This window comes from Carassius gibelio, chromosome A5 (genome assembly GCF_023724105.1).
Source record: "Carassius gibelio isolate Cgi1373 ecotype wild population from Czech Republic chromosome A5, carGib1.2-hapl.c, whole genome shotgun sequence".
NCBI lineage: Eukaryota > Metazoa > Chordata > Actinopteri > Cypriniformes > Cyprinidae > Carassius > Carassius gibelio.
The window spans coordinates 14,623,179-14,649,188 of record NC_068375.1 but is presented as its reverse complement, the minus strand read 5'-3'; the positions used below and the strand labels follow the sequence as shown (position 1 = coordinate 14,649,188).

General features: G+C 36.9%; 1 protein-coding gene across 1 annotated transcript in view; it reads right to left on the bottom strand.

Moving 5' to 3' along the window:
• Nucleotides 1-23,936, bottom strand: part of LOC127996151 (LHFPL tetraspan subfamily member 7 protein-like) — a 134,399-nt gene extending 110,463 nt beyond the window's left edge. Inside the window, exon 1 of the mRNA XM_052591924.1 lies at nt 23,289-23,936. Within this exon, the coding sequence (XP_052447884.1) occupies nt 23,289-23,600 (312 nt within the window). The 5' untranslated portion in view covers nt 23,601-23,936. The remainder of the gene's footprint in view (nt 1-23,288) is intronic.
• Between the last annotated feature and the right edge of the window lie 2,074 nt (nt 23,937-26,010).

The following is a 26,010-nucleotide window of genomic DNA, read 5'->3' as shown; positions in this document are numbered from 1 at the left end:
GGAGGAAAGTCAGCACAGCCTCCAGAAGCAGCAGGATGGATGTTCTGAAGAGCCATGGGTGTAAAAATAAACATGTTTACAGTAAGTGGCCAGCATGTAATCCAGCAGGAATCATTTTGCCAAACACAGTCACAATGCCTGGGTAAAAAAATATTTGAGCCAGAAAAGTTTTTTTTTAATTTTTATTATTATTAACTATTCACAAAAAATAACAAATCACTGTTCTCAACCTTAGTTTTGGGTGCATAGATCAATGATTAACATCACTTTAATTTATTAAACTACATTTATTAAGAAGATACAGTGAGTGTGGATCATTTATTTGAAAGTTTATTTATTAACTAAAAACGTAGTTTAATAAAATATATTATAGTAACTAGGCCACCAAAATGACTCATCATGGCTTCAAATTAGTCTTAACAAATTGAAGCATGTTATAAACTTGTTAAATCATCTAAACCAACAACATAGTCCATAGACCTTATTCCATCTAAGCTACTAAAAGAGGTGCTTCCAGAAATCATAGATCCTCTTCTGAATATTAAATAAATAGAAATGATGATTCAGTCAATCAAGTTAATGAGTTTTAGAACAAAAAAAGCACTATTGTAAACGTAGCCTATAGGGCATTAGTCTTGAGGACATCAGTAAAGAGAGGGTTTGTCTGTCTCCTGAAAAACTAGACATGCTCATTATTTTGAAGAACTGCTGAGTGATTTTAAAAGATCTTAATGCAGCAGTGATCCTCACTAGGGCTGAAACGATTAATCGAGTAACTCAATTACAAAAATTCCTCGAGGCAAAAACTCTGCCTCGAAGCCTCGCTCAATTTCTATGACGCACACCATATGCCCAAGGATCTGATTCACATGGACCGTTGTTCAATGTTCAGGAAGCACACCATAGCGCGTGATACATTTTGAATTTAGTTGGCGCGATGGCGGAGAGTAAAGATGTCCATAAACAGCAGAGAATGTCTAAAGTTTGGGATCATTACATTCTTAAAAAAAGAAGAGAACAAGGTGCAGTGTGTCTACTGCAAAGTAGACCTGGCAGTCCACAGCAGTACGACTTCAATGATTCAGCATCTGAACTGAAAACATCTACTCCATGCTGTTTCACCAAGCTTCGCTGAAACAAGGTAACGTAGCCCGAGCCTATACATTGATGTTCGTTGATTTTAATCCCATACTGTATTTGTAGCGATGTCGTGATGCGGTTTGACTAGATATGATGTTTAGCTTTGATGTTTTTAAGAAGTAAACGTATTCACGTTCAACTGCAAGAGAGTAGAGCCTAAACAAAATACTCCCCACACACAGATGCACCGTCGTCGCTCTCAGGCGCCAGTCAGACCAATGGCGGCAATGCACCACATGTGCTTAAACTTTTATGTAGCAACAATAATTTCAGCATGCATTCACTGTATACATCAGTACGTGATGTTGTGACGCGATTTTTCGAACGGATGCTTCACCTAAAATGCACCCCAATGCAAGTGATGCAAGTCAAATGCAGCATTCTTTTGAAAATGAATGTATGTATTTCTGCCGTACCAAATTGCAATAAAGCAACTGGTCTGACTGGGGCGTCACTCTTCCTCACACACACACACACACACACTCACTCACTCACTCACTCACTCACTCACTCACTCACTCACTCACTCACTCTACCTCATCTAGGTACATTTTGATGTTTGTTTTGAGATTACAGCTGAAAAAGTCTGATTCTTATTTATAATTGTTTTATTTTTTTATAAATTGTATACATTGTGTACCTGTTTGGCTTGATATTTTATATTCATTTATTTTTGTTCTCAGGTGGGTAATTTGCAGAAGGTGCAATCCTTTTTTTTTAATGTTGCATTAAGACGACAAAACTAAGGCCAAACGCCCTTTACTATTTAAGTTTGTTATATGTTTTGTTACATGTTATATGTTTTACAGTAAGTTGACTTAACTGTACTGTTATATAATTGTTGCCACTGGCACTTATAAACACTAAATGGGTAAAAAATATTTTTATAAAAGCCAAATGCTTGATCATTTTACAGCCACATCATTTTCGTTATGCATACATTTTTTTGGGTTGTTTAAAAACTTATCTGTTTAATCGATTTATTGATCGATTAAGTGTTAGATTAATCGATTACAAAAAGAATCAATAGCTGCAGCCCTAATCCTCACATACGGACTTAAAACTTCTTTTTGCACTGAAAACTATTTGAACTTCATTAAACCTATTTGCACTGATTTATTGTGTTGGTTACAATTTGTCCCTTTTGCAGCGGCACAGGAGATGAGTCTTCGAGTCTGTTAAAACCTTAACAAACTGAGCCGCTGGATGCGATGCCAAATGTTCAGTTTATTTGCGGCAGTTTGCGCATCTACTTGCTGTACAGAGACGTTAATCTGTGGAGAGCCATATGTGGGGAGATTAGCTACATGTTGGTACTGTAAAATCTTGTTCAACAACCAGATGCATTTACACTTGTCAAGTTGTATCTGGAATGCATCTCCGACCATCTCCTGAAGAGTTTTACTTGGATTGCGGATTGCAATCCACCTCGAATTCATTTCAGAACAGTCCATTGTTTTCTTTCTTTCTTTCTTTCTTATTATTGAGCAGGGTGATGCAAATTATTCAGGTCCACCCACTCTTTTAGAGGCCCACCCACCAACAACTTTCTGCCTCTGCCACTGTGGACAATAACCAATCATTTGTACTCTATAATATTTTTCCTATATTTTCCTAATGATGTGTCGAACTGTCATGATTTGGCTAATGTAGGACACTATTGAATGACGCGCATTTACAAATGGGTATATGCAATGCCGACTAATAAAAGAAGTAGGTCTTATCTGCATATTCCCTGCACTACACCTCTGATGGACCCTAATGCCTCATGGGGGTTCACAAAAAGCGTGGGGCAAAAACAAGAGAGAAAAGATAAAACAGCACCCCCTCCCTATTACGCTCTCACCACTTTCAGACTCTTTCTTTTCAGTCCTCTCCTTTTGCAGCCTTTCTCCCCCTCGGCAGGGCCGTAAATAATACATCAAAATGGTAGATGGTCTAAGCACAAATGAGAGGGTTTGTGAATGTGGAGGCATTTTCTAGGTGTACTAATGATGGTATGGCAGCTTCAGAGTTTTTCATCTTTTCATCTTGCTAAAGACAAAGAATATGGGCCAGACATTTCCCACTGACAAAAGCCTTGGCTAAAATTAAACATGCAGATACATGCATAAACATGTCCACTTAATCATTTTGTACCAAACATATTACCAAAGATGACATGAATGAACAAAAATACAAATAAATAAAATAAATGAGGGAGAAAGCATTCGCTTAACCATCATGAGATCCGTCTGTGAGAGTAAACAAACAACCCATCACTGTGAGAAAAGCAGCACTCGCACACATTAGCAGACCTGTTTACAAGTGCTGTATAATGATGCAGGGATATTAATGCCTCTTCCTGCACATTAAGGTCTGGTAGAGAAAGAAGGATATGCTACTTATCCTCGACTGTGTAGAAACAGTCTGTGGTTTAATGTCATTAACCCAAGTAGATTTTAGGAATAGATTTAGGTTAAGGAGTAGGCATAGGGCTGGAGTAAGGGAGTTAAGCATTTCTACCTCTAACGATTTTAGGCGAGAGAAAAAAAAAAAAATGCAATTCTGAGATTATAATTTGACTATAATAATAACTTGTTGGTCACAGTTAGAAATACGTACTTCATTCTGCAGTTTATTTCACATTCTGGTTAGAGCAGGGAGTTTAAAGTATATTCTTAATATGCATTAAGCTGTGTGCTATTGCTAGCAACTGATTCATGGTTTACTGTAACTACTGTCACTGACTTATTCTGACAATTTATTCCTACAGCGGTGATTCTCTGGACTTCCTATTCCCTGAGTTTTTCCTTGGCATGACGATGTAGTGGTGGCTCAAAGGAGGTTCAAGATTAACTTTCGGTAGATTTACAAAACACTGAATGGACTAAAAAGAGAAGAAATTTTGTGTACAGATGACAATGTTGTCAAGACAATCCCCGTACACATGCTTCCACAGAAATGACAAAAAATGCAGTATTATCAATGCCAAGCCAGTAGTTGCCAATGTCACTTTGTAAAGAAAAATATGCACATACACATTTCTATAGACTGTAATTGTAATATGTGTGCATATGACATCACAGTTTTTTACAAATTTGTGTTTTCATACTCAGAGACGGCCAAAAACTTGTCTTCAAAGGTTAGCCTTTTCAGGCGCCCAAAAGGAAAATAAGTTTTCCTTTTTAGCTGAAATGGTAAACAACCCCTTTTTCTAGTTCTGCTTAACAACCAAAGCCAGATCATGTTGCTTACGATGGATGGTTTTGATCTTTAACTTGAACAAAAACCATGACAATAGACTCGTCAAAAGTGGGAAACACTGAACAGAACTCAACAAGAGGAAGATGAAGGCTTTAAATACAAATGAACTAATAATTTAACTAGAAACACCTGAAAACAATCAAAACAGGAAAGAGCAAACAAGACTATGACTAGGGCTGGGCGATATGGCCTAAAAATATCTCCGATTTTATTTTTTTTAATTCGATTTCCGATTTTTTTCCGATTTTCCCCCCTACTTAAGGAAAGCAATAAGTACAAACAGCAGACAACTTAAAGAAAATGTAGCTTTTATTTAATCAAAAATAGGGCTGCTCCGATCACGATCGGATTTCGTCAGTAAAGCCGGTCCTCTAATCAGCGGTTAATTCCCTCAGGAGCGTGATTTCACATCGAGCAGCTGTTACTACACAGAGCCGTTTGTTAACTAAGATGCGCAAATAAACGCTGAAAATGAAGGTGGATTTGCGCATCTTCTCAGTTATGGCTCCTTGTAGTAACAGCTGCTCGATGTGAAATCACGCACCTGAGGGAATTTACCACTGATTAGAAAACTGGCTTTTCTGACGAGATGCGCATAAACGATCGGCCGATCGTGATCGGAGCACCCCTAATCAAAAGCAAGACAAATGTAACCCCCATTTTTATATTCGGCTGGTGCTGCTGCTTTTGAGGGATGGGCTTTAGACAGCGTGGGGTCTCTTGCTCCACGTCTGTCGCAGCAAACCCATACCAGTTCCAAACAACAGATGATTTTATTCCTTTCTTGGGAACAAACTTCCAACTCTCACCGGTAGCCATGTTGTCAATTGCTGTTTCGTGTGTGCTATGATGTTGTTGTTGTCGCTTGCCATTCTGCAATGTGAAACTAACGCTACGGAAGCTCCGGGGAGCCAAAAATGCACCATTACACAAAAACTCAATTTACTTATTTTTTTAAATTGCCTGTAACAAAAAAATTTGAATTAATTCATTCAATCGATTTTTCGCCCAGGCCTAACTATGACCGTCAACAACAATGACCTTCAAAATAAAAGATTGACGAAATATTCACGAATGACATCAAACATGAACTTTCAAGACAGACCTTACATATATGAAGATGTAAACACACACACACACACACACACACACACTGAATGGAATAAAAGAGCATCTAGCATTCATCTAGGAGTTGAAAAGTTGAGGAAAGAGAGTGTGGAAGTTGTCCTTGAGTATACCTCACCCACTCTCCAAAAAGCCACTCTGTCCACTTTCTCCTGCATTTATGCATGAGCGCTTCAGTCTGTCAGCGCTCTCCTGTGCTTCCTGAAATACTACTGTAACTGCAGTGCTCACTATACATGCCAGGATAGAGACGGTCTTCATGTTGCCATCTGAAGACTCAACACAACTCTAAACAACCACCATCACAGAATAGGCTAATTGTCTTCAGCCTCAAATCACAAACATGGTATTTTATGTCTTTTTCATATTATGAAAAGAACATCATGTGCTCAGGTAATCCTATGAAATTGATTTTGAGGGCTTGAAGACTTATAAACTCCAAGTTGCAGATGTTTTCAAATGATGTGATGGAGTGAATTACAAACCCAGAAGCAGAAGTTGCATCAGCCTGATTGCAAAATAATTTACTCCCTCAAATGGACTCACTTACTCACTTAAAAGTGCGTCTCCTGCATCCTGACCATAAGCTCTCTGCAGTCTGCAGTTTGTTAAAAGTGATGCAACAGTACACAAATAACAAATTCGCTATCTCGATTTTATCAAAAGCATTTGTCAAAATGTGTGCAACCGTTAATTAAAAAGGCTCAGTTCCTTCTCTAGAGACATGTGGGTGGAAATTCATTTGGACAGTTGATAGGGAAATACAAAAAATAGGCTGAGCTGGTTTAAGATCACTAGATGAGCATGATGAAAGCTGTATATAAGACCCTTTCTTTTATTTTCATTTATTTTTTTGCTCTGCATGACAGTAAAAAATGATGTGTGGAGATATAAACATTTAAGTAGTTTGTCCACCCCTAAAAATAAACTTAAAGCTCTTAGAAAAAAAGCGATATTTTACACCTTTTTTTAAAGGGGCGTAAAGACAGTTGGGCCATGCCCATACAAAAAGTGCTGTCCACCTACCCAATATAAAATCTGTAAAATTTTAGTTTTAGATTTGATTGGCTTTTACATTTCGCTAATTAACTGATTATTGCCTAATTTGAGTGAGGAGCCAAAACTGTTAACCCATATTCACAATCTACGGTAATATCTAAAAGGAATGCATACATCCACACCAGGCTCTCTGAGCATATGTTGCATATACATGTACTGGAGTCACAGTACTCATCACACGCCGCCAACCCTAGCGGTTTCTGCGCCCCTCCCCTCTCACACACCCACTCCTGACAGGAACCTGGGCTGCATCCGAATACTAAAAAATGCTGCCTTCGGAGGACGCATTCCAAGGTAGGAAGACATCAAAGCACATCCGAATTCAATGTTAGCTTCAGTTCCGGTCTCCTGAGATGCCTTCATATGGCCGATTTTTGAAGGCAGCATAGATGTATCCTTCGCTGCCTTTGATATCCCACAATCCCGTGCATTCCATTCTGTGACCGTCCAAAATAAAGATGGCGTCTGAAAGTTGCGGTCGGTGGTCATTTAGCTGTAGTTCATTAAATCATTACTCTGCCTCAGAAGCCTGTCCAAAATCAGTTTCATGAGGTGCCTTCGTGCAAAAACGCTGCCTGATACTGCAGCTAGGCAGCAAGTCACCAGCAAGTCAAGTTTTAAGATGCAGCCTTGGTGAAGGGCTTGCGATTTAAGGGACTACTTCCTCCTTCGCCATGACTGGGCAGGCAATACCTGTTGCTTTGTAAATGTAGACTGTCATATGCTAAATATCAATTTACACAACCTTTGTATTCTGACAGCTAGACTGTGTCTACAGAGCACAAACTCTTACTTCATATGACCAAGAAAATCCAGTTTTCCGTGAAATGGCTTTTTTTTTAAGTGTCCCAAGGGAAGGGAAAAATGAGAACTTCTTGTATTGTTTGTGTGAATGTACAAACATTTATGAGAAGCTGGCTACATAAAGGTTTTTGACCCGACATCAACAGCTCAGCTCTTTATTTGAAAAGATTTAACACATCTGCTCTGCAGGCTGTTGTGCGGTCAGTCAACCATCTGCTCATGCATGTTACAAATGGCTTGCACGAGAGGGCCGCTGATGGAAACAAACCCACAGCAGAGCAAGTACCCTACGCATCAAGCCAAGCGAACAATCATTGACGTAAAAAAATGGTCCTGGGCTCACGGTTAAATCAATACATAAACTACAGAGGGTCTCCTGTGGAGCTGCTGAAGCGGACAGGCTGTTTAAGTAAAGGACATCATGTGAGGTGAAAGCTCTGACTCAGCATTCTGTCCTCCACCTAAAGGAAGAAGGCGTCTGCTCTTTTTATGCCTGGTCTATCATAAATTCATCTCCTACCTATTTACCTTTCGTGGTTATTTTGTTCCCTTTTTAGCCTTCACTTTTACTCGAACTATTCAGTTCTGTCCATCTGTATTCATTTTCTCTCTCGCCCCCTATTCCTTTTTTTCAATGCCTCAAAATCTATTTTTAATAAGTCAGAACTCATATTGCTTGCAAACAGGCCGAGTTTGCTGCAAACAGGATCTTGAATGTCACAATGGCAGGTAAACCTCAATCAAGTGCATATACTGCTCAACACTGTGAGTGAACCATGACACAATAACTGAACGTCTCTCACGGTGTCACAAATTAACCTTCTTTAGTTTTTTATTTGCTCCACTGGAAATCATTTTCAGGAGCATTTTTTACCTTATATCAGGCATTTTTTTCAACCATCTCTAAATGCAGCACTTAGTCCATTTGTCATTACTTCAGTTGAACCAATTAACTCGAATGTAAAGATTAATTTGTCAGTCTGAGCAATAAATGCTCTGCTAGAACTCACCTATAATCCAACACAGCAACAAAGCCTAAACCCACATCAACACAGGCCTAGAATGTGGCCGTTACATTTTATGTCTTGATTGATCAGTTTGCCATCCAATTGGATTTGCACATTCACATTTACACATTTTTATCATTTAATATCCCATTTCCACAGAAGTACAATGGATTGTGAATGTTGTTTCATTATGACTACATCACATCACCCACAATTCCCTCTTAGTCCACGCACTGCTAACGTTGTTAATCTCCCTAATCCAATCCCAGACTGGCACCCAATCCATCACAGCTCACTCTACTGTCCAAGCAGCTGTTTGTTCAAATGCATCTGAGCCTTGGCTACAAACATCATTCTAAAACATTTGCCTAAAGCCAGGAAAAACAAATCTAAAATCCCAAGCCCAATGAATTCATCCCCACTGACAAATACTGAGTGTCTGTATTTTGTAAAAATCTAAATGGCTTTCAGGCTGGACTGCCTGCTACAATGTGCCAAATTAGACTGTGATTATCCTTGAGCCATGAAGAACCCAGACAAGCTCTAAACAATGTCTAAATTTTAAACCAGTTTATGACAGTTTTGTGGTTTGTCACATAATGTTTGAGGTAAGGCCTGGCCATGAATGATTCCTAACATGTTACAGCGTTGTGCACTATTCAGACCTGAACTCAAAAAGCCTTTTTCTGAATTTACACTGAATTTGAATTGAAGCAGAAAACATGGAATTGCAATATGTAAAAAGCTAAATTTTAATGAATTGAAATTAAATTAAATAAAAAGAAATACATGTTACTGTACTTTTAACTAGACAATAAAAAGTCAAGATTTTAGCATGATGTTAGATGTTAACTTGATAAAGTTTATAATAAGAGTTGTAAAAGCCTTTATGGATGGATGGATGGATGGATGGATTTGTAATTCTGCTGTGGATGGATGGACGGATGAATGGACTCAAAATTCTGTAGTGGATGGATGGATGAATTTGTAATTGAATAAAAAATATTCAAATAGATAGATATGCAATTCTGCAGTGTGTAAGATTAAACTACCAACACTTTTGCGCCCCCCAAAAATAAGAGTTTATTCCTGTTTATGATGTTTTTATGTGCCAACCAGCACTGATCACAGTTTCTCAACTCTATTGTGAGAACACAGTCTCTATTATTTACTGTTATCTGTCATGCCAGCATTGCATCCAATCCAAACTGTCGCCATATCTCTGCCACAGATGCTGACGCTGAGCTCTCTCCTCCACAATCCTCTCACTGCGGTTCCCAAAGGAGTCCAAAACCATTTTAATATGTGCCATGTATTATCAATAAACCAGAGCCAGATTAAATCCCATCAAACGCTGAACTCACAATGTCACTGTTCTGTTGCTCTTTATCATATTCAGATGCTTTTGCTACAATTAGAGCTTCTTGTTTTGAGTTCCTGAGGGAGCAAAGCCTTGAGATAATGAGGTCAGTTTGGAGGGCACTCGTGGAGAGAACTGCTCTGACCTGATAAGCGGTTAAAGGCCTTAATTCTCATCATTGACATTTATTTAAGGCTGTCATGTTTGTGAAATAAACTGGAGAAATCCCAGTACTGCTCTACTTTTCTCTCCAGGTAACATTACAATATTCATCCTTGTAAGACAAATGAAAATACAGTGTTTACATCTTGTATTAACATCTTGATGAACAGGGCTAGAATTATGTGTATAGTCCAAATGCTTCTTAGAAATTCATTGTGATCTTTTTACTGAGAAGTTCCAAGATTGCACAGAATTATATATATATATATATATATATATATATATATATATATATATATATATATATATATATATATATATATATATATATATATATATAAAAAACATTTTACAAGTTTTAATTAAATTCTATATAATACTTATATTGAGGTCAGTAAGTTTTTCGCAAAGAAAGTAACACTTATTTCACAGTTAATTCATCAAAAGTGATAAAGACATTTAGAATATTACTAAAGATTTCTATTTCAAACAAAAAATGCTGTTAATTTGAAGTTTTTATTTATTTTTTTAAATCCCAACATAAATGTATAAAGGTTTTCACAAAAATATTAAGCAGCACGACTCTTTTCAACATTGATAATAATAAGAAATGGTACTTGAGCACCAAATGGGCATATTATAATGATTTCTGAATTATCATGTGAGATTGAAGTAATGCTTCAAAAAAAAATAAAAAAATAAACCTTTGCACAACAGGAATAAATTACATTTTATAATATTATTTAATATACAATTTTTTTTTTAAAGTGTAATAATATTTCATAATCTTACTGTTTTTACTGTATTTTGATCAAATAAATGCAGCCTTGGTGAGCATAAGAGACTGCTTAAACTGTAAACCTAGAAGAGACAACAATTGAGAAGAGTGATCGGTCTTTCCTGACCTCTTGTGATTGGATCACCCGAGGTGGACGCTAATGCAAGTTGTGAACAGAGCTGAAGGAAAAAAAGTGCATAAATGGGAATGACACTCATTTGCTTTCCCATCCTCTCTGGACTTGATCTGATTGGTTGTAGTTTCTCCCCAGAGTCCTGTTCCACAAACACAACTCTTATATATAACTTACCTTATCACTGTAAGCTACCACCACACACAAAAGGAGGATATTTCCATTAGCCAATGTACGACAGCAACAAGAGAGCCATAAAGTTCTGCTCGCAAATTTACATACATACACACATATACATATATATATATATATATATATATATATATATATATATATATATATAGTCATGCCCACAAATATTGGCACCTTTGGCAAATATGATCAAAAAAGGCTGTGAAAATTAATCTGCATTGTTAATATGTTTAATATGCTTTATTAAAAAAAATTCACAAGAATGTATCCTTTCATTGGATAATTAAAATTTAAAACGGAGGGGAAATATCATTATGAAATTAATGTTTTTCTCAAATACTCGTTGGACACAATTATTGGCACCCCTAGAAATTCTTATGAGTAAAATATCTCTGAAGTATATTCCCATTCATACTCACAATTTTGAGCACTCCAGCATGATTATAAACATGAAATTATCCAGCCATTGCTTCCTGTTTCACAGAAATATAAAGTGGAGGGAAAACAAAGCCCTTTATCATCCATCACAATCAGAAAAACCAAAAGAATATATTTATGATGTGCAGCAAAAGATGATTGAGCTTCACAAATTGGTGAAGTGGCTTTAAGAAAAGAGCTAGAGCAGTGACAATTCCCATTTTCACCATCAGGACAATAATTAAGAATTTCCAAATCAACAGAAAATGTTAGAAAACTGCCTGGAAGAGGTTGTGTGTCTATATCGTCCTAATGCATGGTGAGGAGGTCAGTTTGAGTGGCTTAAGACTCTCCAAGGATCACAGCTGGAGAATTGCAGAAAATAGTTGAGTTTTTGGTTCAGAAAAGCTTTAAAAAAAATTGTCAAACAGAACCTACATCAACACATGTTGTTTGGGAGGGTTTCAAGAAAAATTCTCCTAGCTCATCCAATAACAAACTAAAGCATATTCAGTTATCAGACACGACTGGAACTTCAAATGGGACTGGCTTCTATAATCAGATGAAACTAAAAATGAGCTTTTTAGCAGTAAACACTCAAGATGGGTTTGGTGAAAACAGGGATAAAAAGTAACCCATGTGTACAATGAAATATACAGCTGTATTTTTGATGTTGTGGGCCTTTATATCTGCTGGAGGTCCTGGACATCTTGTTTAGACACATGGCATCATGGATTCTATTAAATACCAACAGATAAAAAAAACAAAAAGTGACTGACTCTGTTAAAAATCTTATAATGGGCCATGTTTGGATCATTCAACCGTACAATAATCCAAACACAAATCTCAAAAACAACACCGAAATGGGTCACTGAGCTCAAAACCAAGCTTCTGCTAAAGCCATTCCAGTCCTCTGACCTGAACCCTACAGAAAATGAGAGGAGTGAACTGAAGAGGAGAAGCTGGGAATCTGAAGGGTCTGGAGTGATTCTGGATGAAGGAATGGTCTTTGATCTCTTGTAAGGTGTTCTCTAACCTCATCAGGCATTATAGGAGACAGTTTTGAGCTGTTAAACTGGCAAATGGAGGTTTAAAAAATAATTCAATAAAAGGGTGTCCTTAATTGTGGCCAATGTGTATTAGAGAAAAACATTTATTTCATAATGATATTTCCCCCCATTTTAAATTCTTATTATCCAATGAAAGGATACATTTTTCAAATAAAACATCAAAAGGATTAACAATGTAGATTAATTTTCACAGCCTTATTTGTTTGATCATATTTGCCAAGGGTGCCAATATTTGTGGGCATGACTGTATATATATATATATATATATATATATATATATATATATATATATATATGCATTTAGCTTTTATTTTGTATTTTGTATATATGTTTTATATTTCTCAGTTTCTCGGTTTTATTTTAATAGAACATGCATATTACAAATTCTTCAAGCACTATGTAAACTTGTGTGCAGAACTGTACAGAGAAAGAAGGTGATCTCTAACTATGATCCTGTAAATCTGCATTGAGAAAAACCTTGGGTCATGTACTGAGTGACTGACTTCGATCTGAAGGCTTCCTCCACTTATCCTGCTCTGCTCTCTGTATAAATGCATGGAGCCGTGGTGTTGTATATCTCTCAGCCTGACAGCTGATCCGCTGGCCCTTGTGCCAGTCTAATATGTGGGTTCTCTCTGCTGGGACCGCCATGCTTCTGCTTTGCTCTGTGTGCACTCTCTCTCATTCCAGCACTGAGAGGAAAAGAGAGGCAGGGGAGAGAGGGAGAGTGAGAAACTAGGCCTCATTCATCATTTCATTAGACAGCAATGTGGCGGCCATGATAAAACTCGCAGCTTCGGTGGTTTGGCTCCGTAGGCTGAGAACCCTTAACAGGTTCAGATGCAGGAAATTACAGCTGACTTCTCAAGATACAGACTACAAGGACCTCCAGAAAAAAAAGAGCGTGTGTGCTTGAGAGAGAGCAAATGAACAGTGTGAGAGAGGTGAGGAACTGCTCTGTGAACTGTGAGCCCATCCACTAGTGCATTACATAGTTCTTTAATATAGAATCCTAGACCAGATAGTTTCAAACTGGGGTCCAGGGCTTGGGGGTCTGTGAAAAATGTAAAAAAGTAAATGGAATCACAATTTACTACTTGGCACAAGCTGATTGGCCTCTGCTGAATCTACAGCCAGTGAGACTGCTCAACATTTAAATAGTCTGGTTCAGTGTTTTCTGTAAGATGGTCCTGTAGCGTGCTATCATAATTCCTCTGAAATCTTCCAACTCCCCCAGCTCCACCTGTCTAGATCTGCTACGGGATTAATACCTTTTATCATGTGATAAAATAATGAATTGTGATATTCCATATAAATACATATGTGTGTGTGTGTGTGTTTAAGCATATATAACACACACACACATGTATTTATATACATATACTGTGTATGTGTGTGTATATAAGGACCTCTTTTGAATAAGTAATCACTTTGTGACCATTAAAAAAGACTGATTTCCAGGGACATTTTTTTTTACATTTGTGAGGTCAGTTTTTATCACTACCTTGATAATTGTATCCGTGTTGTCTTTAATATCAAATACGTAAATTTAAATAATTACGTCATCGGCCGATCGTTAATGCGCATCTCGTCAGTAAAGCCGGTTCTCTAATCAGCGGTTAATTCCGTCAGGTGCGTGCTTTCACATAGAGCAGCTGTTACTACACAGAGCCGTTGTTAACTGAGAAGATGCGCTAGGGGTGTGCTGGTTTCAGAATTGGTTAATGACGGTTATGACGTGAGTCAAATGTGACGGTTCATAACATAACCGTGGGGGGGGGGGGGTGTAGTGGATCTGCTGTAGAGTCAATTGGTTGTTCTTCGAGACAGCGTCATGCCAGCGCGCGCTCTGATCGGTAAAGGGGCAGAGATTTCAGACCTCCGTTTATTAAGGAGATCTGTCACAAAACTCATCATCCGCGCCAACGTTTTTTGAGCAAATTTCAAAGCCGCACCCGCCCGCCATCCGCTGATTGTTTTGCGGTCTATGGCGATGCAATGCTTTGCTGATGCGAGCCGCAAAAAAAAGCCCTTGTCTGTTCTAGAAAGGATGCAGCAAAGATATTTAATGCTAATGTATGAGGCATAGGCCTACGCTGAGTTTCATTTACGATGAGATGCGCTCTAGTTCACAGTGCAGTGCAAGTGGACGCGGCACGCTGGTGCTTACATGTCACGGTTATCATTGTCTGCTATATTTGCTTTTTATTTATTAAAATACATGCAATTGGTTGATGAAACATTTATTAAAATTAAGATAAAATTTGTACAAAACTAAATTCGTTTTTAAGAAAGGTTTTCTACAAAGCAAAATTTTATGAAGTGGTAAATATCATGTCTGACGATTTACAAAACTTCATTAAGTGGTAAAAACCATGTCTCCCAATATATTGCGCATCTTATGATCCTATCTAAAAAATTAAAATAATTTTTGATAAAAAATGTTTGTAAGAATTTTTTTAAATAACACGGTTTTGGCGGTTATAGAGTTCTAATGACGGTGTTCAACTATAACCGCCGGTCTCATGGTTATATACTAACCCTCACACCCCTAAGATGCACCAATAAATGCTGAAAATGAAGTGGATTTGCGCATCTTCTCTATTAACAACGGCTCTGTGTAGTAACAGCTGCTCTATGTGAAAGCACGTACCTGATGGAATTAACCGCTGATTAGAGAACCGGCTTTACTGACTAGATGCGCATAACGATCGGAGCACCCCTAACGTCAATCTATCAAAATACTTCACTGTTGCCCATAACAATTCACTATTTAAAATTGTAGCTAAATTATACTTTTAAAAACAGGAGCTAATTTGAGATGCAATATTATGTGACATAAATTGTTGTCGATTATTGTTCCTGATATTACCATAATGATTATTAATGTTGATTTATAGCATACATCTAAAGAGTTTTTGTGTTTTGTGTCTGCATTTGGGGGAAACGGCTTGTCATGTATTCTGGTTCTAGCTACACAGACAAACATGTTGGTCCATGACATTAGTCTAGACTGGCGCAAGTTATGCAAAAACTCCCGTTATAATCACTGAAGCTACAAAATTAATATTTTATTTACATCGTATCTGCACTGTGTTGTTTATGATGAGGGAATTCATGAGCGCAAAGAATTCAATCAGCAAGGGCGCACACTCAACAACAACTCCAGAGTTGTTTTGCATTGACTAGAGTTTCCGATTGGCCATTGCATTCCTAAGCTCAACGAAATAGCATATTATTGGTTATAAGGCTCAATGCTGCAAAAAACTAAACAAAAAAGCAATGCATAATAAGCAATCTGATGCAGTGTAGTCAAATCAATATGTATTTGCTGAATAAATACTTTATTCATTTTCACATTTTGTAATTCAGATAATGCGTGTAATTTGGATATATATTGCATATTGTCATTGTCAAGTGACCTACCAGCATCAGCTGCATCGCTTTACTGCCATTCACACCTCCACTCCCATGGCCTCATAGTAAAGTGTACACTGTGGGGTTGGGCCGATAGATGATGTCATCAGACTGACATCATGATGTTGAGCCGGCATCGAAATAGCATCATATTACACCTTTAAATAACCCTTTAAACATATCAAACTCATAGTGAGAGGTTTTGAGATCAAAAATCTTAACTCAAACTTCTGCTTTTACAGATTAAAAATCATTATCATAAATATGTACTTCTAAAAAGGCATAGAAACAATTTCTCTTGGCTTCATTTTATATTTTCTCTATCAGAAGTTGGCAGTAAAAGCACAGTCACGACTGTTGCCTGACAACATCCAGACAGCCTGAGTCTTGCATGTGCTCTCTGGCCCAAGAGGGCTTTGAAACATAGAGATGATGGGAGGCAAAGAGAATCACAAAAGATCCACCACAAAACAACAGGGTCTGAAGAAGGGATACAAACACAAAGACCCTGACTGGGAATTTAGAATAGGTCTCAATAATGCAGCACAAAAACATGAGAGGGTATTTTCACAATATGAACTATGTGGGAGTAAACAAGAAGATCAGGTTTTGCTGATTCAATAGTGAGGAATGTACTGAAAGAACTAAGGCAGGAAACAGACTTTATGCATTTGCAGCTCTGTGACCAACAAATGTTCATATTTATGACTCCTACAAATTTTGTTCATCAAGACAATGTTCAAAAATGAACAACTCCAATGAATTTTCAAGCCTTAATACAACTGGGAAACAGGGCCATAAACATTAGACATTCAGAGGAACCATTATATGCTGCTCCAGTTTTTGTTAGGATGACAAAAAGTATAAAAGTAAAACATTTTAATGCTTGTCTGCTTCAACGGTCTCAGAGTGCTAATCATAGGGCTGTGCAATTATTCGAAAAAATGATTTGTTTCAGATTTCGGCCTCCAACGATTCTGAACTTCCAATAATCGAGATAAAACGATTATTGCGCCCCATTCCTCACCCTTTTGCGGCGCTGCGCTTTCGTTCCTTCATAAAGCCCAATGTCCCGTGCAAATCAGAAAAAACATTTAACGTGACATTTGCAAAATAGGACGTGCTTGACTTATCAAAGTATATTTATTCATGTTTTTGAAAAGCCTGAAAGAGAACTTTCGCTGCTCCTCAGGAAGAGATAAGCGCTCAGAGAACACGGACATTTAAAGACATCTTTTAGCACAAGGTGGGCGCCTAATCGGTCAAGTACATGCAAAAATGTGTCAAAATGCTGAGCTTGGTGATTATTCATGTATACCTTCGTCGGTCATGTAATAAATGAATGTTAAGAGTTGAGAATGAAAATACGCGTGTAACAGTAATTTGGATTAGTGCGGCTCTTAAAGCAGACTATATTTTATTTTACATTTGATTATTAATTTCTGCAGTATGCTGTACCACGCTACATGAACCTTTTCACATAAACTGCAATAAATACAAAACTAAAGCTAAACTTAAACTGAAATGAGACATTAATAATAAATGGTATAGTGAATAAATGAAATAATCATACTGCTTGAGACTTGCATAAAAATATTAAAGCACAGTTTGTTTAATTTGTATCTTTTTATTCTATTGTACTTGTTCCTTTGCTTTTTTTTTATTACTGACAGTCTAATAATAATCTTGAGGACTTTTTGTTTGTTTGAAATTCCGCTGGTCTCTACAATGTAGATGTCATAGCAAGTCAAGTCAAGTCTGCTTTATTGTCGATTCTTCCACACATACAGTGCATACATAAAGAGAATTGAAATTGTGTTATTCTCAGCGCAAGTGATAGTTTAACAGTTTTTACTTTAAGAGAGCAAGGTAAGGTTAAAGTAGCAAAACATTAGCAAACTATTTTACTTTAAACAACTGTCAGTCATATCCAGTAATGCAAACTAATCCATTTTTAACCAAAAAACTTTCACCTCACCTCTTTGAAAAACTGCAGTACCATTAGTTATGGAACTCCATAAAATGTTCATGCTGTGAACCCAAACACAAGCCCAATGAGCTCTTGCTATCTACAGAGAAAGGGGCACTGGGCATGCTGAGAAACAAGAGCCTGTGTCGATATATGAGAAATATGTGATGGGGTGGTGAATTGGGTCTTAAAATAAATGGAATAATCTGCAAAATCAATGTAACGAGGCAGGACGGTGATGGCATGATGAAAAAGTACTGTATTTATTGCTTGATGGCCGTGAGACCACCCAAACCTGAGAGAGGCAGACACTCGTGCATGACAACAGCCTCTGTCAGCAAATATGCAAGGAAAAGTGAGAGAAGAGAGACCGCTCTCCACTTTGAGTGATAAGCCAATGGTAATTGCATGATTTCTTATGTGACTGAACCAGTAAAGCATGTCAGAATGACATTTCATATCAATGTACCAGCAAACTTGCAAGCTAGATTGATTATTTTTAAGAGATCAAGTTCAGAACATGTTCAAACCCTATTATTGTACTGTTTTTTTTTCAGCCACCAAAGTGTCTGAGCAAGAGAAACCTTAAAGGGTTAGTTCACCCAAAAATGAAAATTATATCACCCTCATATGGTTCCAAATCCGTAAGACCTCCGTTCATCTTCGTAACACAGTTTAAGATATTTTAGATTTAGTCAGAGAGCTCTCAGTCCCTCCATTGAAAATCTATGTACGGTGTACTGTCCATGCTCAGAAAGGTAAGAAAAACATCATCAAAGTAGTCCATGTGACATCAGAGGGTCAGTTAGAATATTTTGAAGCATCGAAAATACATTTTGGTCCAAAAATAGCAAAAACTACGACTTTATTCAGCATTGTCTTCTCTTCCGTGTCTGTTGTGTTGTATATCATGAATGATATAATTTTCATTTTTGGGTGAACTATCCCTTTAAGTACAAATCTCAAACTTGGTGGAATAGTTCCAATTTGAAAAATTTATCAAATCATTTCATTAATTAAATCATTCTGGAGATATTTGGCAATATATTTTGGGTGCGACCCTCCATATATCTTTTGAATGCAATGTTTAAATTTTGCTAAACTTAGTACACATGGACAACAGGAAATTCTGAAGAAACATGCCAAGGTTAAGAATTTCTGATGCCTGGGGATAAGAACGGTTTCGAAAGTATCAGCCTTTCTATATCAATGGGAATGACAAATGAAAGCTGTAATACTAATGTTTTCCACTAGTTGATAAAAATCTTCTTAGGGCTCACAGAATCAGTGTGAATGGTTCAATAGCTTCACATGTACTAAAATTGCATTTAGAATCAATTTTCCAAACTATGGTACAATTTTGATATTACAATATCTCCAGAGTTTAATATAACCACTGCAAAGAAATCTGCTCTCCAAAATGATTATAGCTCATTAAATGTTACATTATTGTCTATAACCTAATGATATTGAAAATATTTGTTTCCAGACATGACTGAATATATTGGTATCCAATTAAAATTAAGAGTCAATAGCCTATTAGTTTTCTATCATATTCTAGTAAGGGATCCACACTCGCTTAATCTTCTTAATCACTTTTTAATATAACAACAGATAAAAACAACAAGTAAGCCTATTTCCCATAAGAGTTTTTTAAGAAGAAGTCCAAAGATCACCCGGTGAAAAGCCACATAACAGGTGTTACTGAACACAAACTTAATTGACCTATAAATCAAACAATTTCTCTTTTAATACAAAATAAGTTTTCCGTAAAAGGGAGTGTGGGTAACCGAACAGGTGCTTTGACTTCCATAGTATGTGGGAAACAAACTATGGAAATCAGCCAGACCCTAAACTCACACAACTGGTTAATTCAGAAGTCGACCAAACACTCAAACTCAAAGTTGAAAGCAGCACAGAGCCAGTGTTTACTCACTTTGAGGAGTTAATCTACCAATGACTTACCCATAGTTGTCTCAGCATATTAAACTGAGAGGAGAAAGTATTTTAACACTGAAAATATAATTACGCGCATCAACTTTAAAGATGGACATTTTATAGCTTACTCAGAAACATTATCAAACCCTTCACCTCCAAAACAACAAAGATGGCAGTGCTAACAATGCTCATAAATAAATGAGTCCGCAGTCAGATCTGTGTACACTCAGTTACGTACTGAAGCATTTAGCAGAAGCTGCGCACACATCACTGCCAAACATTACTCCCAGTCCTTTCTTTCCTTCTTGAATGCCTTGAGTATGGACAGAATATCTCTATCCTCCGCCCTTTAAATTCTACCACAAATCCAAGAAATGCAACTTATTAATATCTCCTTTCAAATGCTAATTTTTTATCCATACATAAATCATAAGACACAAGAGAAAACAGAGCGCGGGCAAACACTAAGGGAACAAGAGGAAGACTACGGTGTTCTGTTTTATCTGAAATGGAAAAGGTCTGTTGAAAACAGGTCAGCACAGATGCTAAACTAAATTACAATGGACTTTATGTATGTCCTTCTGGGACAACTGAAATAAAATAATGTATAAATTAAAATTTAATACCATGAAGAGGTTTGTGTAAGATGTATTTTCAGAGACAGGGCAGGGATGTAGTTTAATTCAATAAAAATCCTCCAAAGCATTCAAAATATTATATAGTTTAAATGTTATTTAGTTAAAGGGTTAGTTCACCCAATAATCAAAATTAACTCACCCTTATGTCGATCCAAACCAGCGAGACCTCCATTCATCTTCGTAACACAGTTTAAGATATTTTAGATTTAGTCTGAGAGCTCTCAGTCCCTCCATTGAAGCTGTGTGTACGGTATACTGTCCATGTTCAGAAAGGTAAGAAAAACATCATCAAAGTAGTCCATGTGACATCAGAGGGTCAGTTCGAATTTTTGGCGAACCGTTTCAAACGATTCAGTTCGATTTGGTGAACTGGTTCAAGAAGATCCGGTTACATCGAATGATTCGTTTGCGAACCGGATATCACAAACTGCTTTGTTTTGAACTCGCTCATAACAGACACAGAAGAGAAGACAATGCTGAATAAAGTCGTAGTTTTTGCTATTTTCGATGCTTCAACAAATTCTTACTCACCCTCTGATGTCACATGGACTACTTTGAAGATGTTTTTCTTACCTCTCTGGACATGGACAGTAGACCGTACACACAGCTTCAATGGAGGGACTGAGAGCTCTCAGACTAAATCTAAAATATCTTAAACTGTGTTCTGAAGATGAACGGAGGTCTCACTGGTTTGGAACGACATGAGGGTGAGTTATTAATTACATAATTTTGATTATTGAGTGAACTAACTCTTTAAGTCTCTTTTTCTTCAGATCCGAGTACAGTTAGTGACAGTTGAGATCTCTTAAACATCTCCATTTGCTGCACTGCATTTATCTTTTAGTTGTTTAGGAGCATCAACTGAGACAGAGAGATCTCATATGTGAATTTTCCTTCACATGGGTTGTTTACCGACAATGCAAATTTTATATTACACTCTTTAAAATAAAGGCATCTATGATTAATTGAAAAACCTTTAACATCGATGCAATCTTCCCATTTTACAAAAGGTTCTTTAAAGTGGAAGTAGCTTCTTTAGATTATTACCGTTTCTTCACACACACACACACACAAAGGTTTGTTCACTTAAAGATTCTTTGGCGAACCCAAAATCGTTTCTCTATGACATGCCAAAAAATTATAATTTTGGTACATTTACTTATTTTTTAAGATACTATCCTTAGAAATGTGAACCTCATTGAAAATTGTAACTAGAATACAACAGGTCTAAAGACCTTCCATGACGAAAAAAAATGTAATTGAATATTGATGGAGCAAGACAGCTGGAGTAAAAAGAAAGAAAGAAAGAAAGAAAAACTTTAGCGAATGGGTGTCCTCTTTTCTTTCAGACACATTTCATAACAACATACTGTTCAATTGACAAAATTAACACTGTACAGAGCTACAATTTTAGTTCCTGTGTTTTTCACACATAAATCTCCATTATGTCAGAAGCTGTCAATATGAGCCCACTTTGCACATCCATCACCATAAATGCACATTTCCCACTTCCCACAAAACTGTTTGTTTCAGTACTACAGCTGTTCCTGGAAAGAGTTGTAGTGTTTTTGTTGCCAGGTAATGTTAAAGGAGAAAATTACATCCTAGGAGCCTTTTAATCCAGGTGACCTTTAGCTTTACAATCCCTATCACATACAATACATGTGAGAGGCTAATCCTTAAAACATGAAATATTTTAGGGTCAAACTGATGCATAAAGTGAAAAAAAAAAAGATTCACAGAAGTACTGGGTGCAGTGAAAAGACTCTATAATGAAGCTGCTACACGCAGATGTTCCCCAAGAAAGATGCTCTGAACAGCTCTGAACTGACAAACTTCAGTGAGGACAGTCAGATAGAGCCTAATAAACACATTCTCACTGTCCGAACCATTCCAGAAATCTTGAGCCTTATTTGACACAGTCCCATTTGCTTAGGTGTTGACCATTTTCAATTGACCAAGTTTTAAGACACACCAGATACATTTGAAACTTTAGGTTGTAAACCGTAAAAGGAAATTGGGCTTTTAATTACTGAAAAAGACTGATGCACTTTGCTGCTAAGAATAGACCTGTGTATGTCAAATGAGCAAAACTCTTATATCCTGCAATGAGATAAGCAACGGTTGCTCTTCTTTCCCCCCATCAAAAACAAGGAACATGCCAAAAGCCATATATGCCATGAGCATATAAAGCAATATAAGGCTGATTATTTAATTAAGAGAAAAGTTCTTCACACTATATGGTTTTGTCTTTGTTTTTAACATTCATTGCATGTCCTAGAATAAAGATCTGAATATGGAATTAAATAACCAAAAGGTATAATCTAATTTGGTATATTGCATGATGATGTAGATTCTTGAGTGTGTGATAGTACTGACAATTGTTTCACTTTTTTGATTTTGCCTTCAAGAGGTTAAGTTGGATAACATTGCAGTTTATAACAAAAGTGCCAAAAACTTAGAGTATAAAAATGTTAAAATATACATTCTTTCTGATTTGGATTTTCAAATACAGACAAGCTGAATCTACTTTCATTATGTAAAAAAATATTTTTTTAGTTTAAAAGAATGCAACTGCATTTCCTTGATGTTAACACTTTTTATGAATTTAGATCAAAATCTTACATTTCAACTCTTCGAAGATATAAAAAGTGATAAATGGTTTTATATTAATAATAAAAAGTTCCTCTATGTGAACTTAAGACGCTTAAGATGCTGTAAAAAGGTCAGTCTACGTTTTATTAAAAAGTTGCAGAATCTTTTTATAGCTAAGACATTTCATACTGTTATAAGTCAGTGCATGTTTATATGCATATATCCATATCCTACCTACCTGCCAAGAGCTTGATGGAATCTCTTGAAATTTGCCCAGCCCGCCAAAGGTGTAACATCTGTACATATGATCCTGAGACTCGGAGCAGTGCCACAGGAGCCCGAAACTCACGGAGTCCTTGTTTTTCAGCTGCTCCTTCACTATCCACGCGGGAGAGATGAAACTAAAACTGCAAACCGCGACCAGGGCGGAGGACAGGAGCACCCAAAAACACCCGACACAGCTGAACATCCTCACGGCAACGCGGGGCAACGAGACCGGAGTCAGATCGATTCCCAGCCCTTTCCAATTCCGATCAAACAGCGCGTGCATCTGGAGCGCGCTCGCTCACTGTGTGACATCAGATGAGCAGCAATAATCACATGAGTTAAAGATGCGTTAACACAGATGCACCAGTGAACTAGTGAGCATGAGCACGTGTAACTTTTCAATTAAATGTAATTCCAGAGAAGATATTCCAGTTCCTCTGAGAGGAAGCAGGTGCAGGACAAAAGACAACCAACCGTCACACCCAGAGCTCAAGCACTCAGATCTGCCACCAGCAGGTGCTCACTGTGTAGTAAGATCTGAATCCGCTCTGTTTGCATTAATCACAGTCACAGCCCACATACCATCATCATCATCATCATCTTCCTCGCCTCGCGCGCTGCAGGAGTGAGTTGCAGCACAAACTTACTGCGCTGCACGCTTGTCAGTGCCACAGTCACATGGATGTGTGCGTCACCGCCACAGCGAAGGTGTTCAAACTTGTTTTTTATTCATGAAATTCTGAATCACAGATTTTTTTTTTTAAACTCATGTCATCATTAGTATTTCACGCCCTGAGATTCGTTCCCTTGCCTACTCGCACTGATAAAAGCACTTTATTAAATATGAGATGAACAGCAACCCAAATGTATATATGTATGTAAAAAAAACGTAAACAACAATGAATCAAGTATTATTTATATTTCAGTTTTATCTCGAATTAGGATTCTGAAGTAGGTCTCTTTTCAGAAAGTGTAAACGCGTAGAGTCTTGTGCTGCCCTCTGCTGGTGATTTACCGCGCCGTGAACTTTTGACTTGTTATATGTACTGGGGACTGTACCATGAAGCTAGATTAGCTGTCTAGCCAGGTAAGTTTCAGGTTAGTTTGCACCAATCCTGGGTTTTAGGTACCACGTAAGTGGCTTGGCTTTTAGCGGCATTCATAACCGGTTCTGGGTTAGAGATCTCAAACTGAAGTTGGACCAATCAGATGTGGGAGAAGTGACACATGTCTGACACAAAGTCACTCCCCAGTTTATCTTGCTCCAAATTAAAGGTCAATAATGCAAAATAAATATATTATAATAATAATTATTACAGAAGTCTGGCTTTAATGATAATTACCGAGTCATTTTATTGCGCAAAAGGTTGTGGGTTCAATTCCCAGGGAACACAAACTGGAAAAAAAAAAAGTATAGTCTGAATGCATTGTAAGTCGCTTTGGATAAAAGCGTCTGATAAATGCATAAATGTGAAATGTTAATTTTATGATTTATATCATTATGATTCATATTATTTTTATTGTTTATCTTTTACACACAAGCACTTTTAGTTTAACAGTTATTATAAATCATTTATTTTTTAATTAATTTAAATATATATTAATGTATACAGATAATGTAATATAAATAAGCTGATAGCACTATTTAAAAAATAAAAAATCTGACCTTACATGTTTGAGTCTATATCACTATATTTTCAAAATGTATAAACTAACTTAACAAGTTTCACTTTTGACTGTACTGATAGAGTAAGATAATTAATTTTATTTGTCCTCTTTCATGTTTCATATGACGTTTAAATTTGTCACATTCTTCAATCTCTTAACCTTTAGCAAAACCTTTAGCTTTGAATTTTGCTCGGTTTCTCGTTAGCAGTAAAATCAAACTTGCTTTGTGCTGCAAGTCTTGTGATTGGCTGTTCACCAGTGATGTCACACATTCATGTGGACATGCTCCAAAAAGCCCGAGTTGACAAAGAAAGTTGATGATCAGTATCAACAAAGCCGGATTGGAGAGGTTTGGTGTTGTCAACTCAAAACTAATCCTGCGACTCTGAATTTGTTCAGCTACCATCATGGTACAGGCCCCTGTAGTGTGCAATACGAGGATGGAAACAAAAACTTAACAAATATTGAGCATCAAATAGAACACAAGCATCTGAAAGGGTTTTTTATTTATATTTTTTTCTAATTATGCTCAGCTCAACATATTTTACTGGTTAGAAACTTCTTGTCGTATTGAGCCCTTAAAGGGACATAGTAATGGTTGTGATGTTTTGCTTCTGCGGACGAAAGCAAGGACTTTTGTAGGAATATAATTTCTTTAAAATGCTTTAAAATCCTGAGCAATGCTTTTACAATGCTTAAAAGTGAACGACTGAAAAAAAACAATCTTTAAAGCAAATGGAATCTAAATAGGAAATCATAACTTAATCATAACTTAAAAAAAAAAAAAAAAAAAACGTGAACGCTACAAACTACTTAATAATGGGTATATACATATATACATACACACACACACACACACACACACACACACACATATATATATATATATATGTACACATACATGCATACATACATACACACAGACACACACTTTTTTTGTAAATAAACTTGATACTTTTGTTTTCATATTTGTAGGTTAGCACAAATCCAATTTTAAAATGCAAATCGATATATCCTGAAAGCAC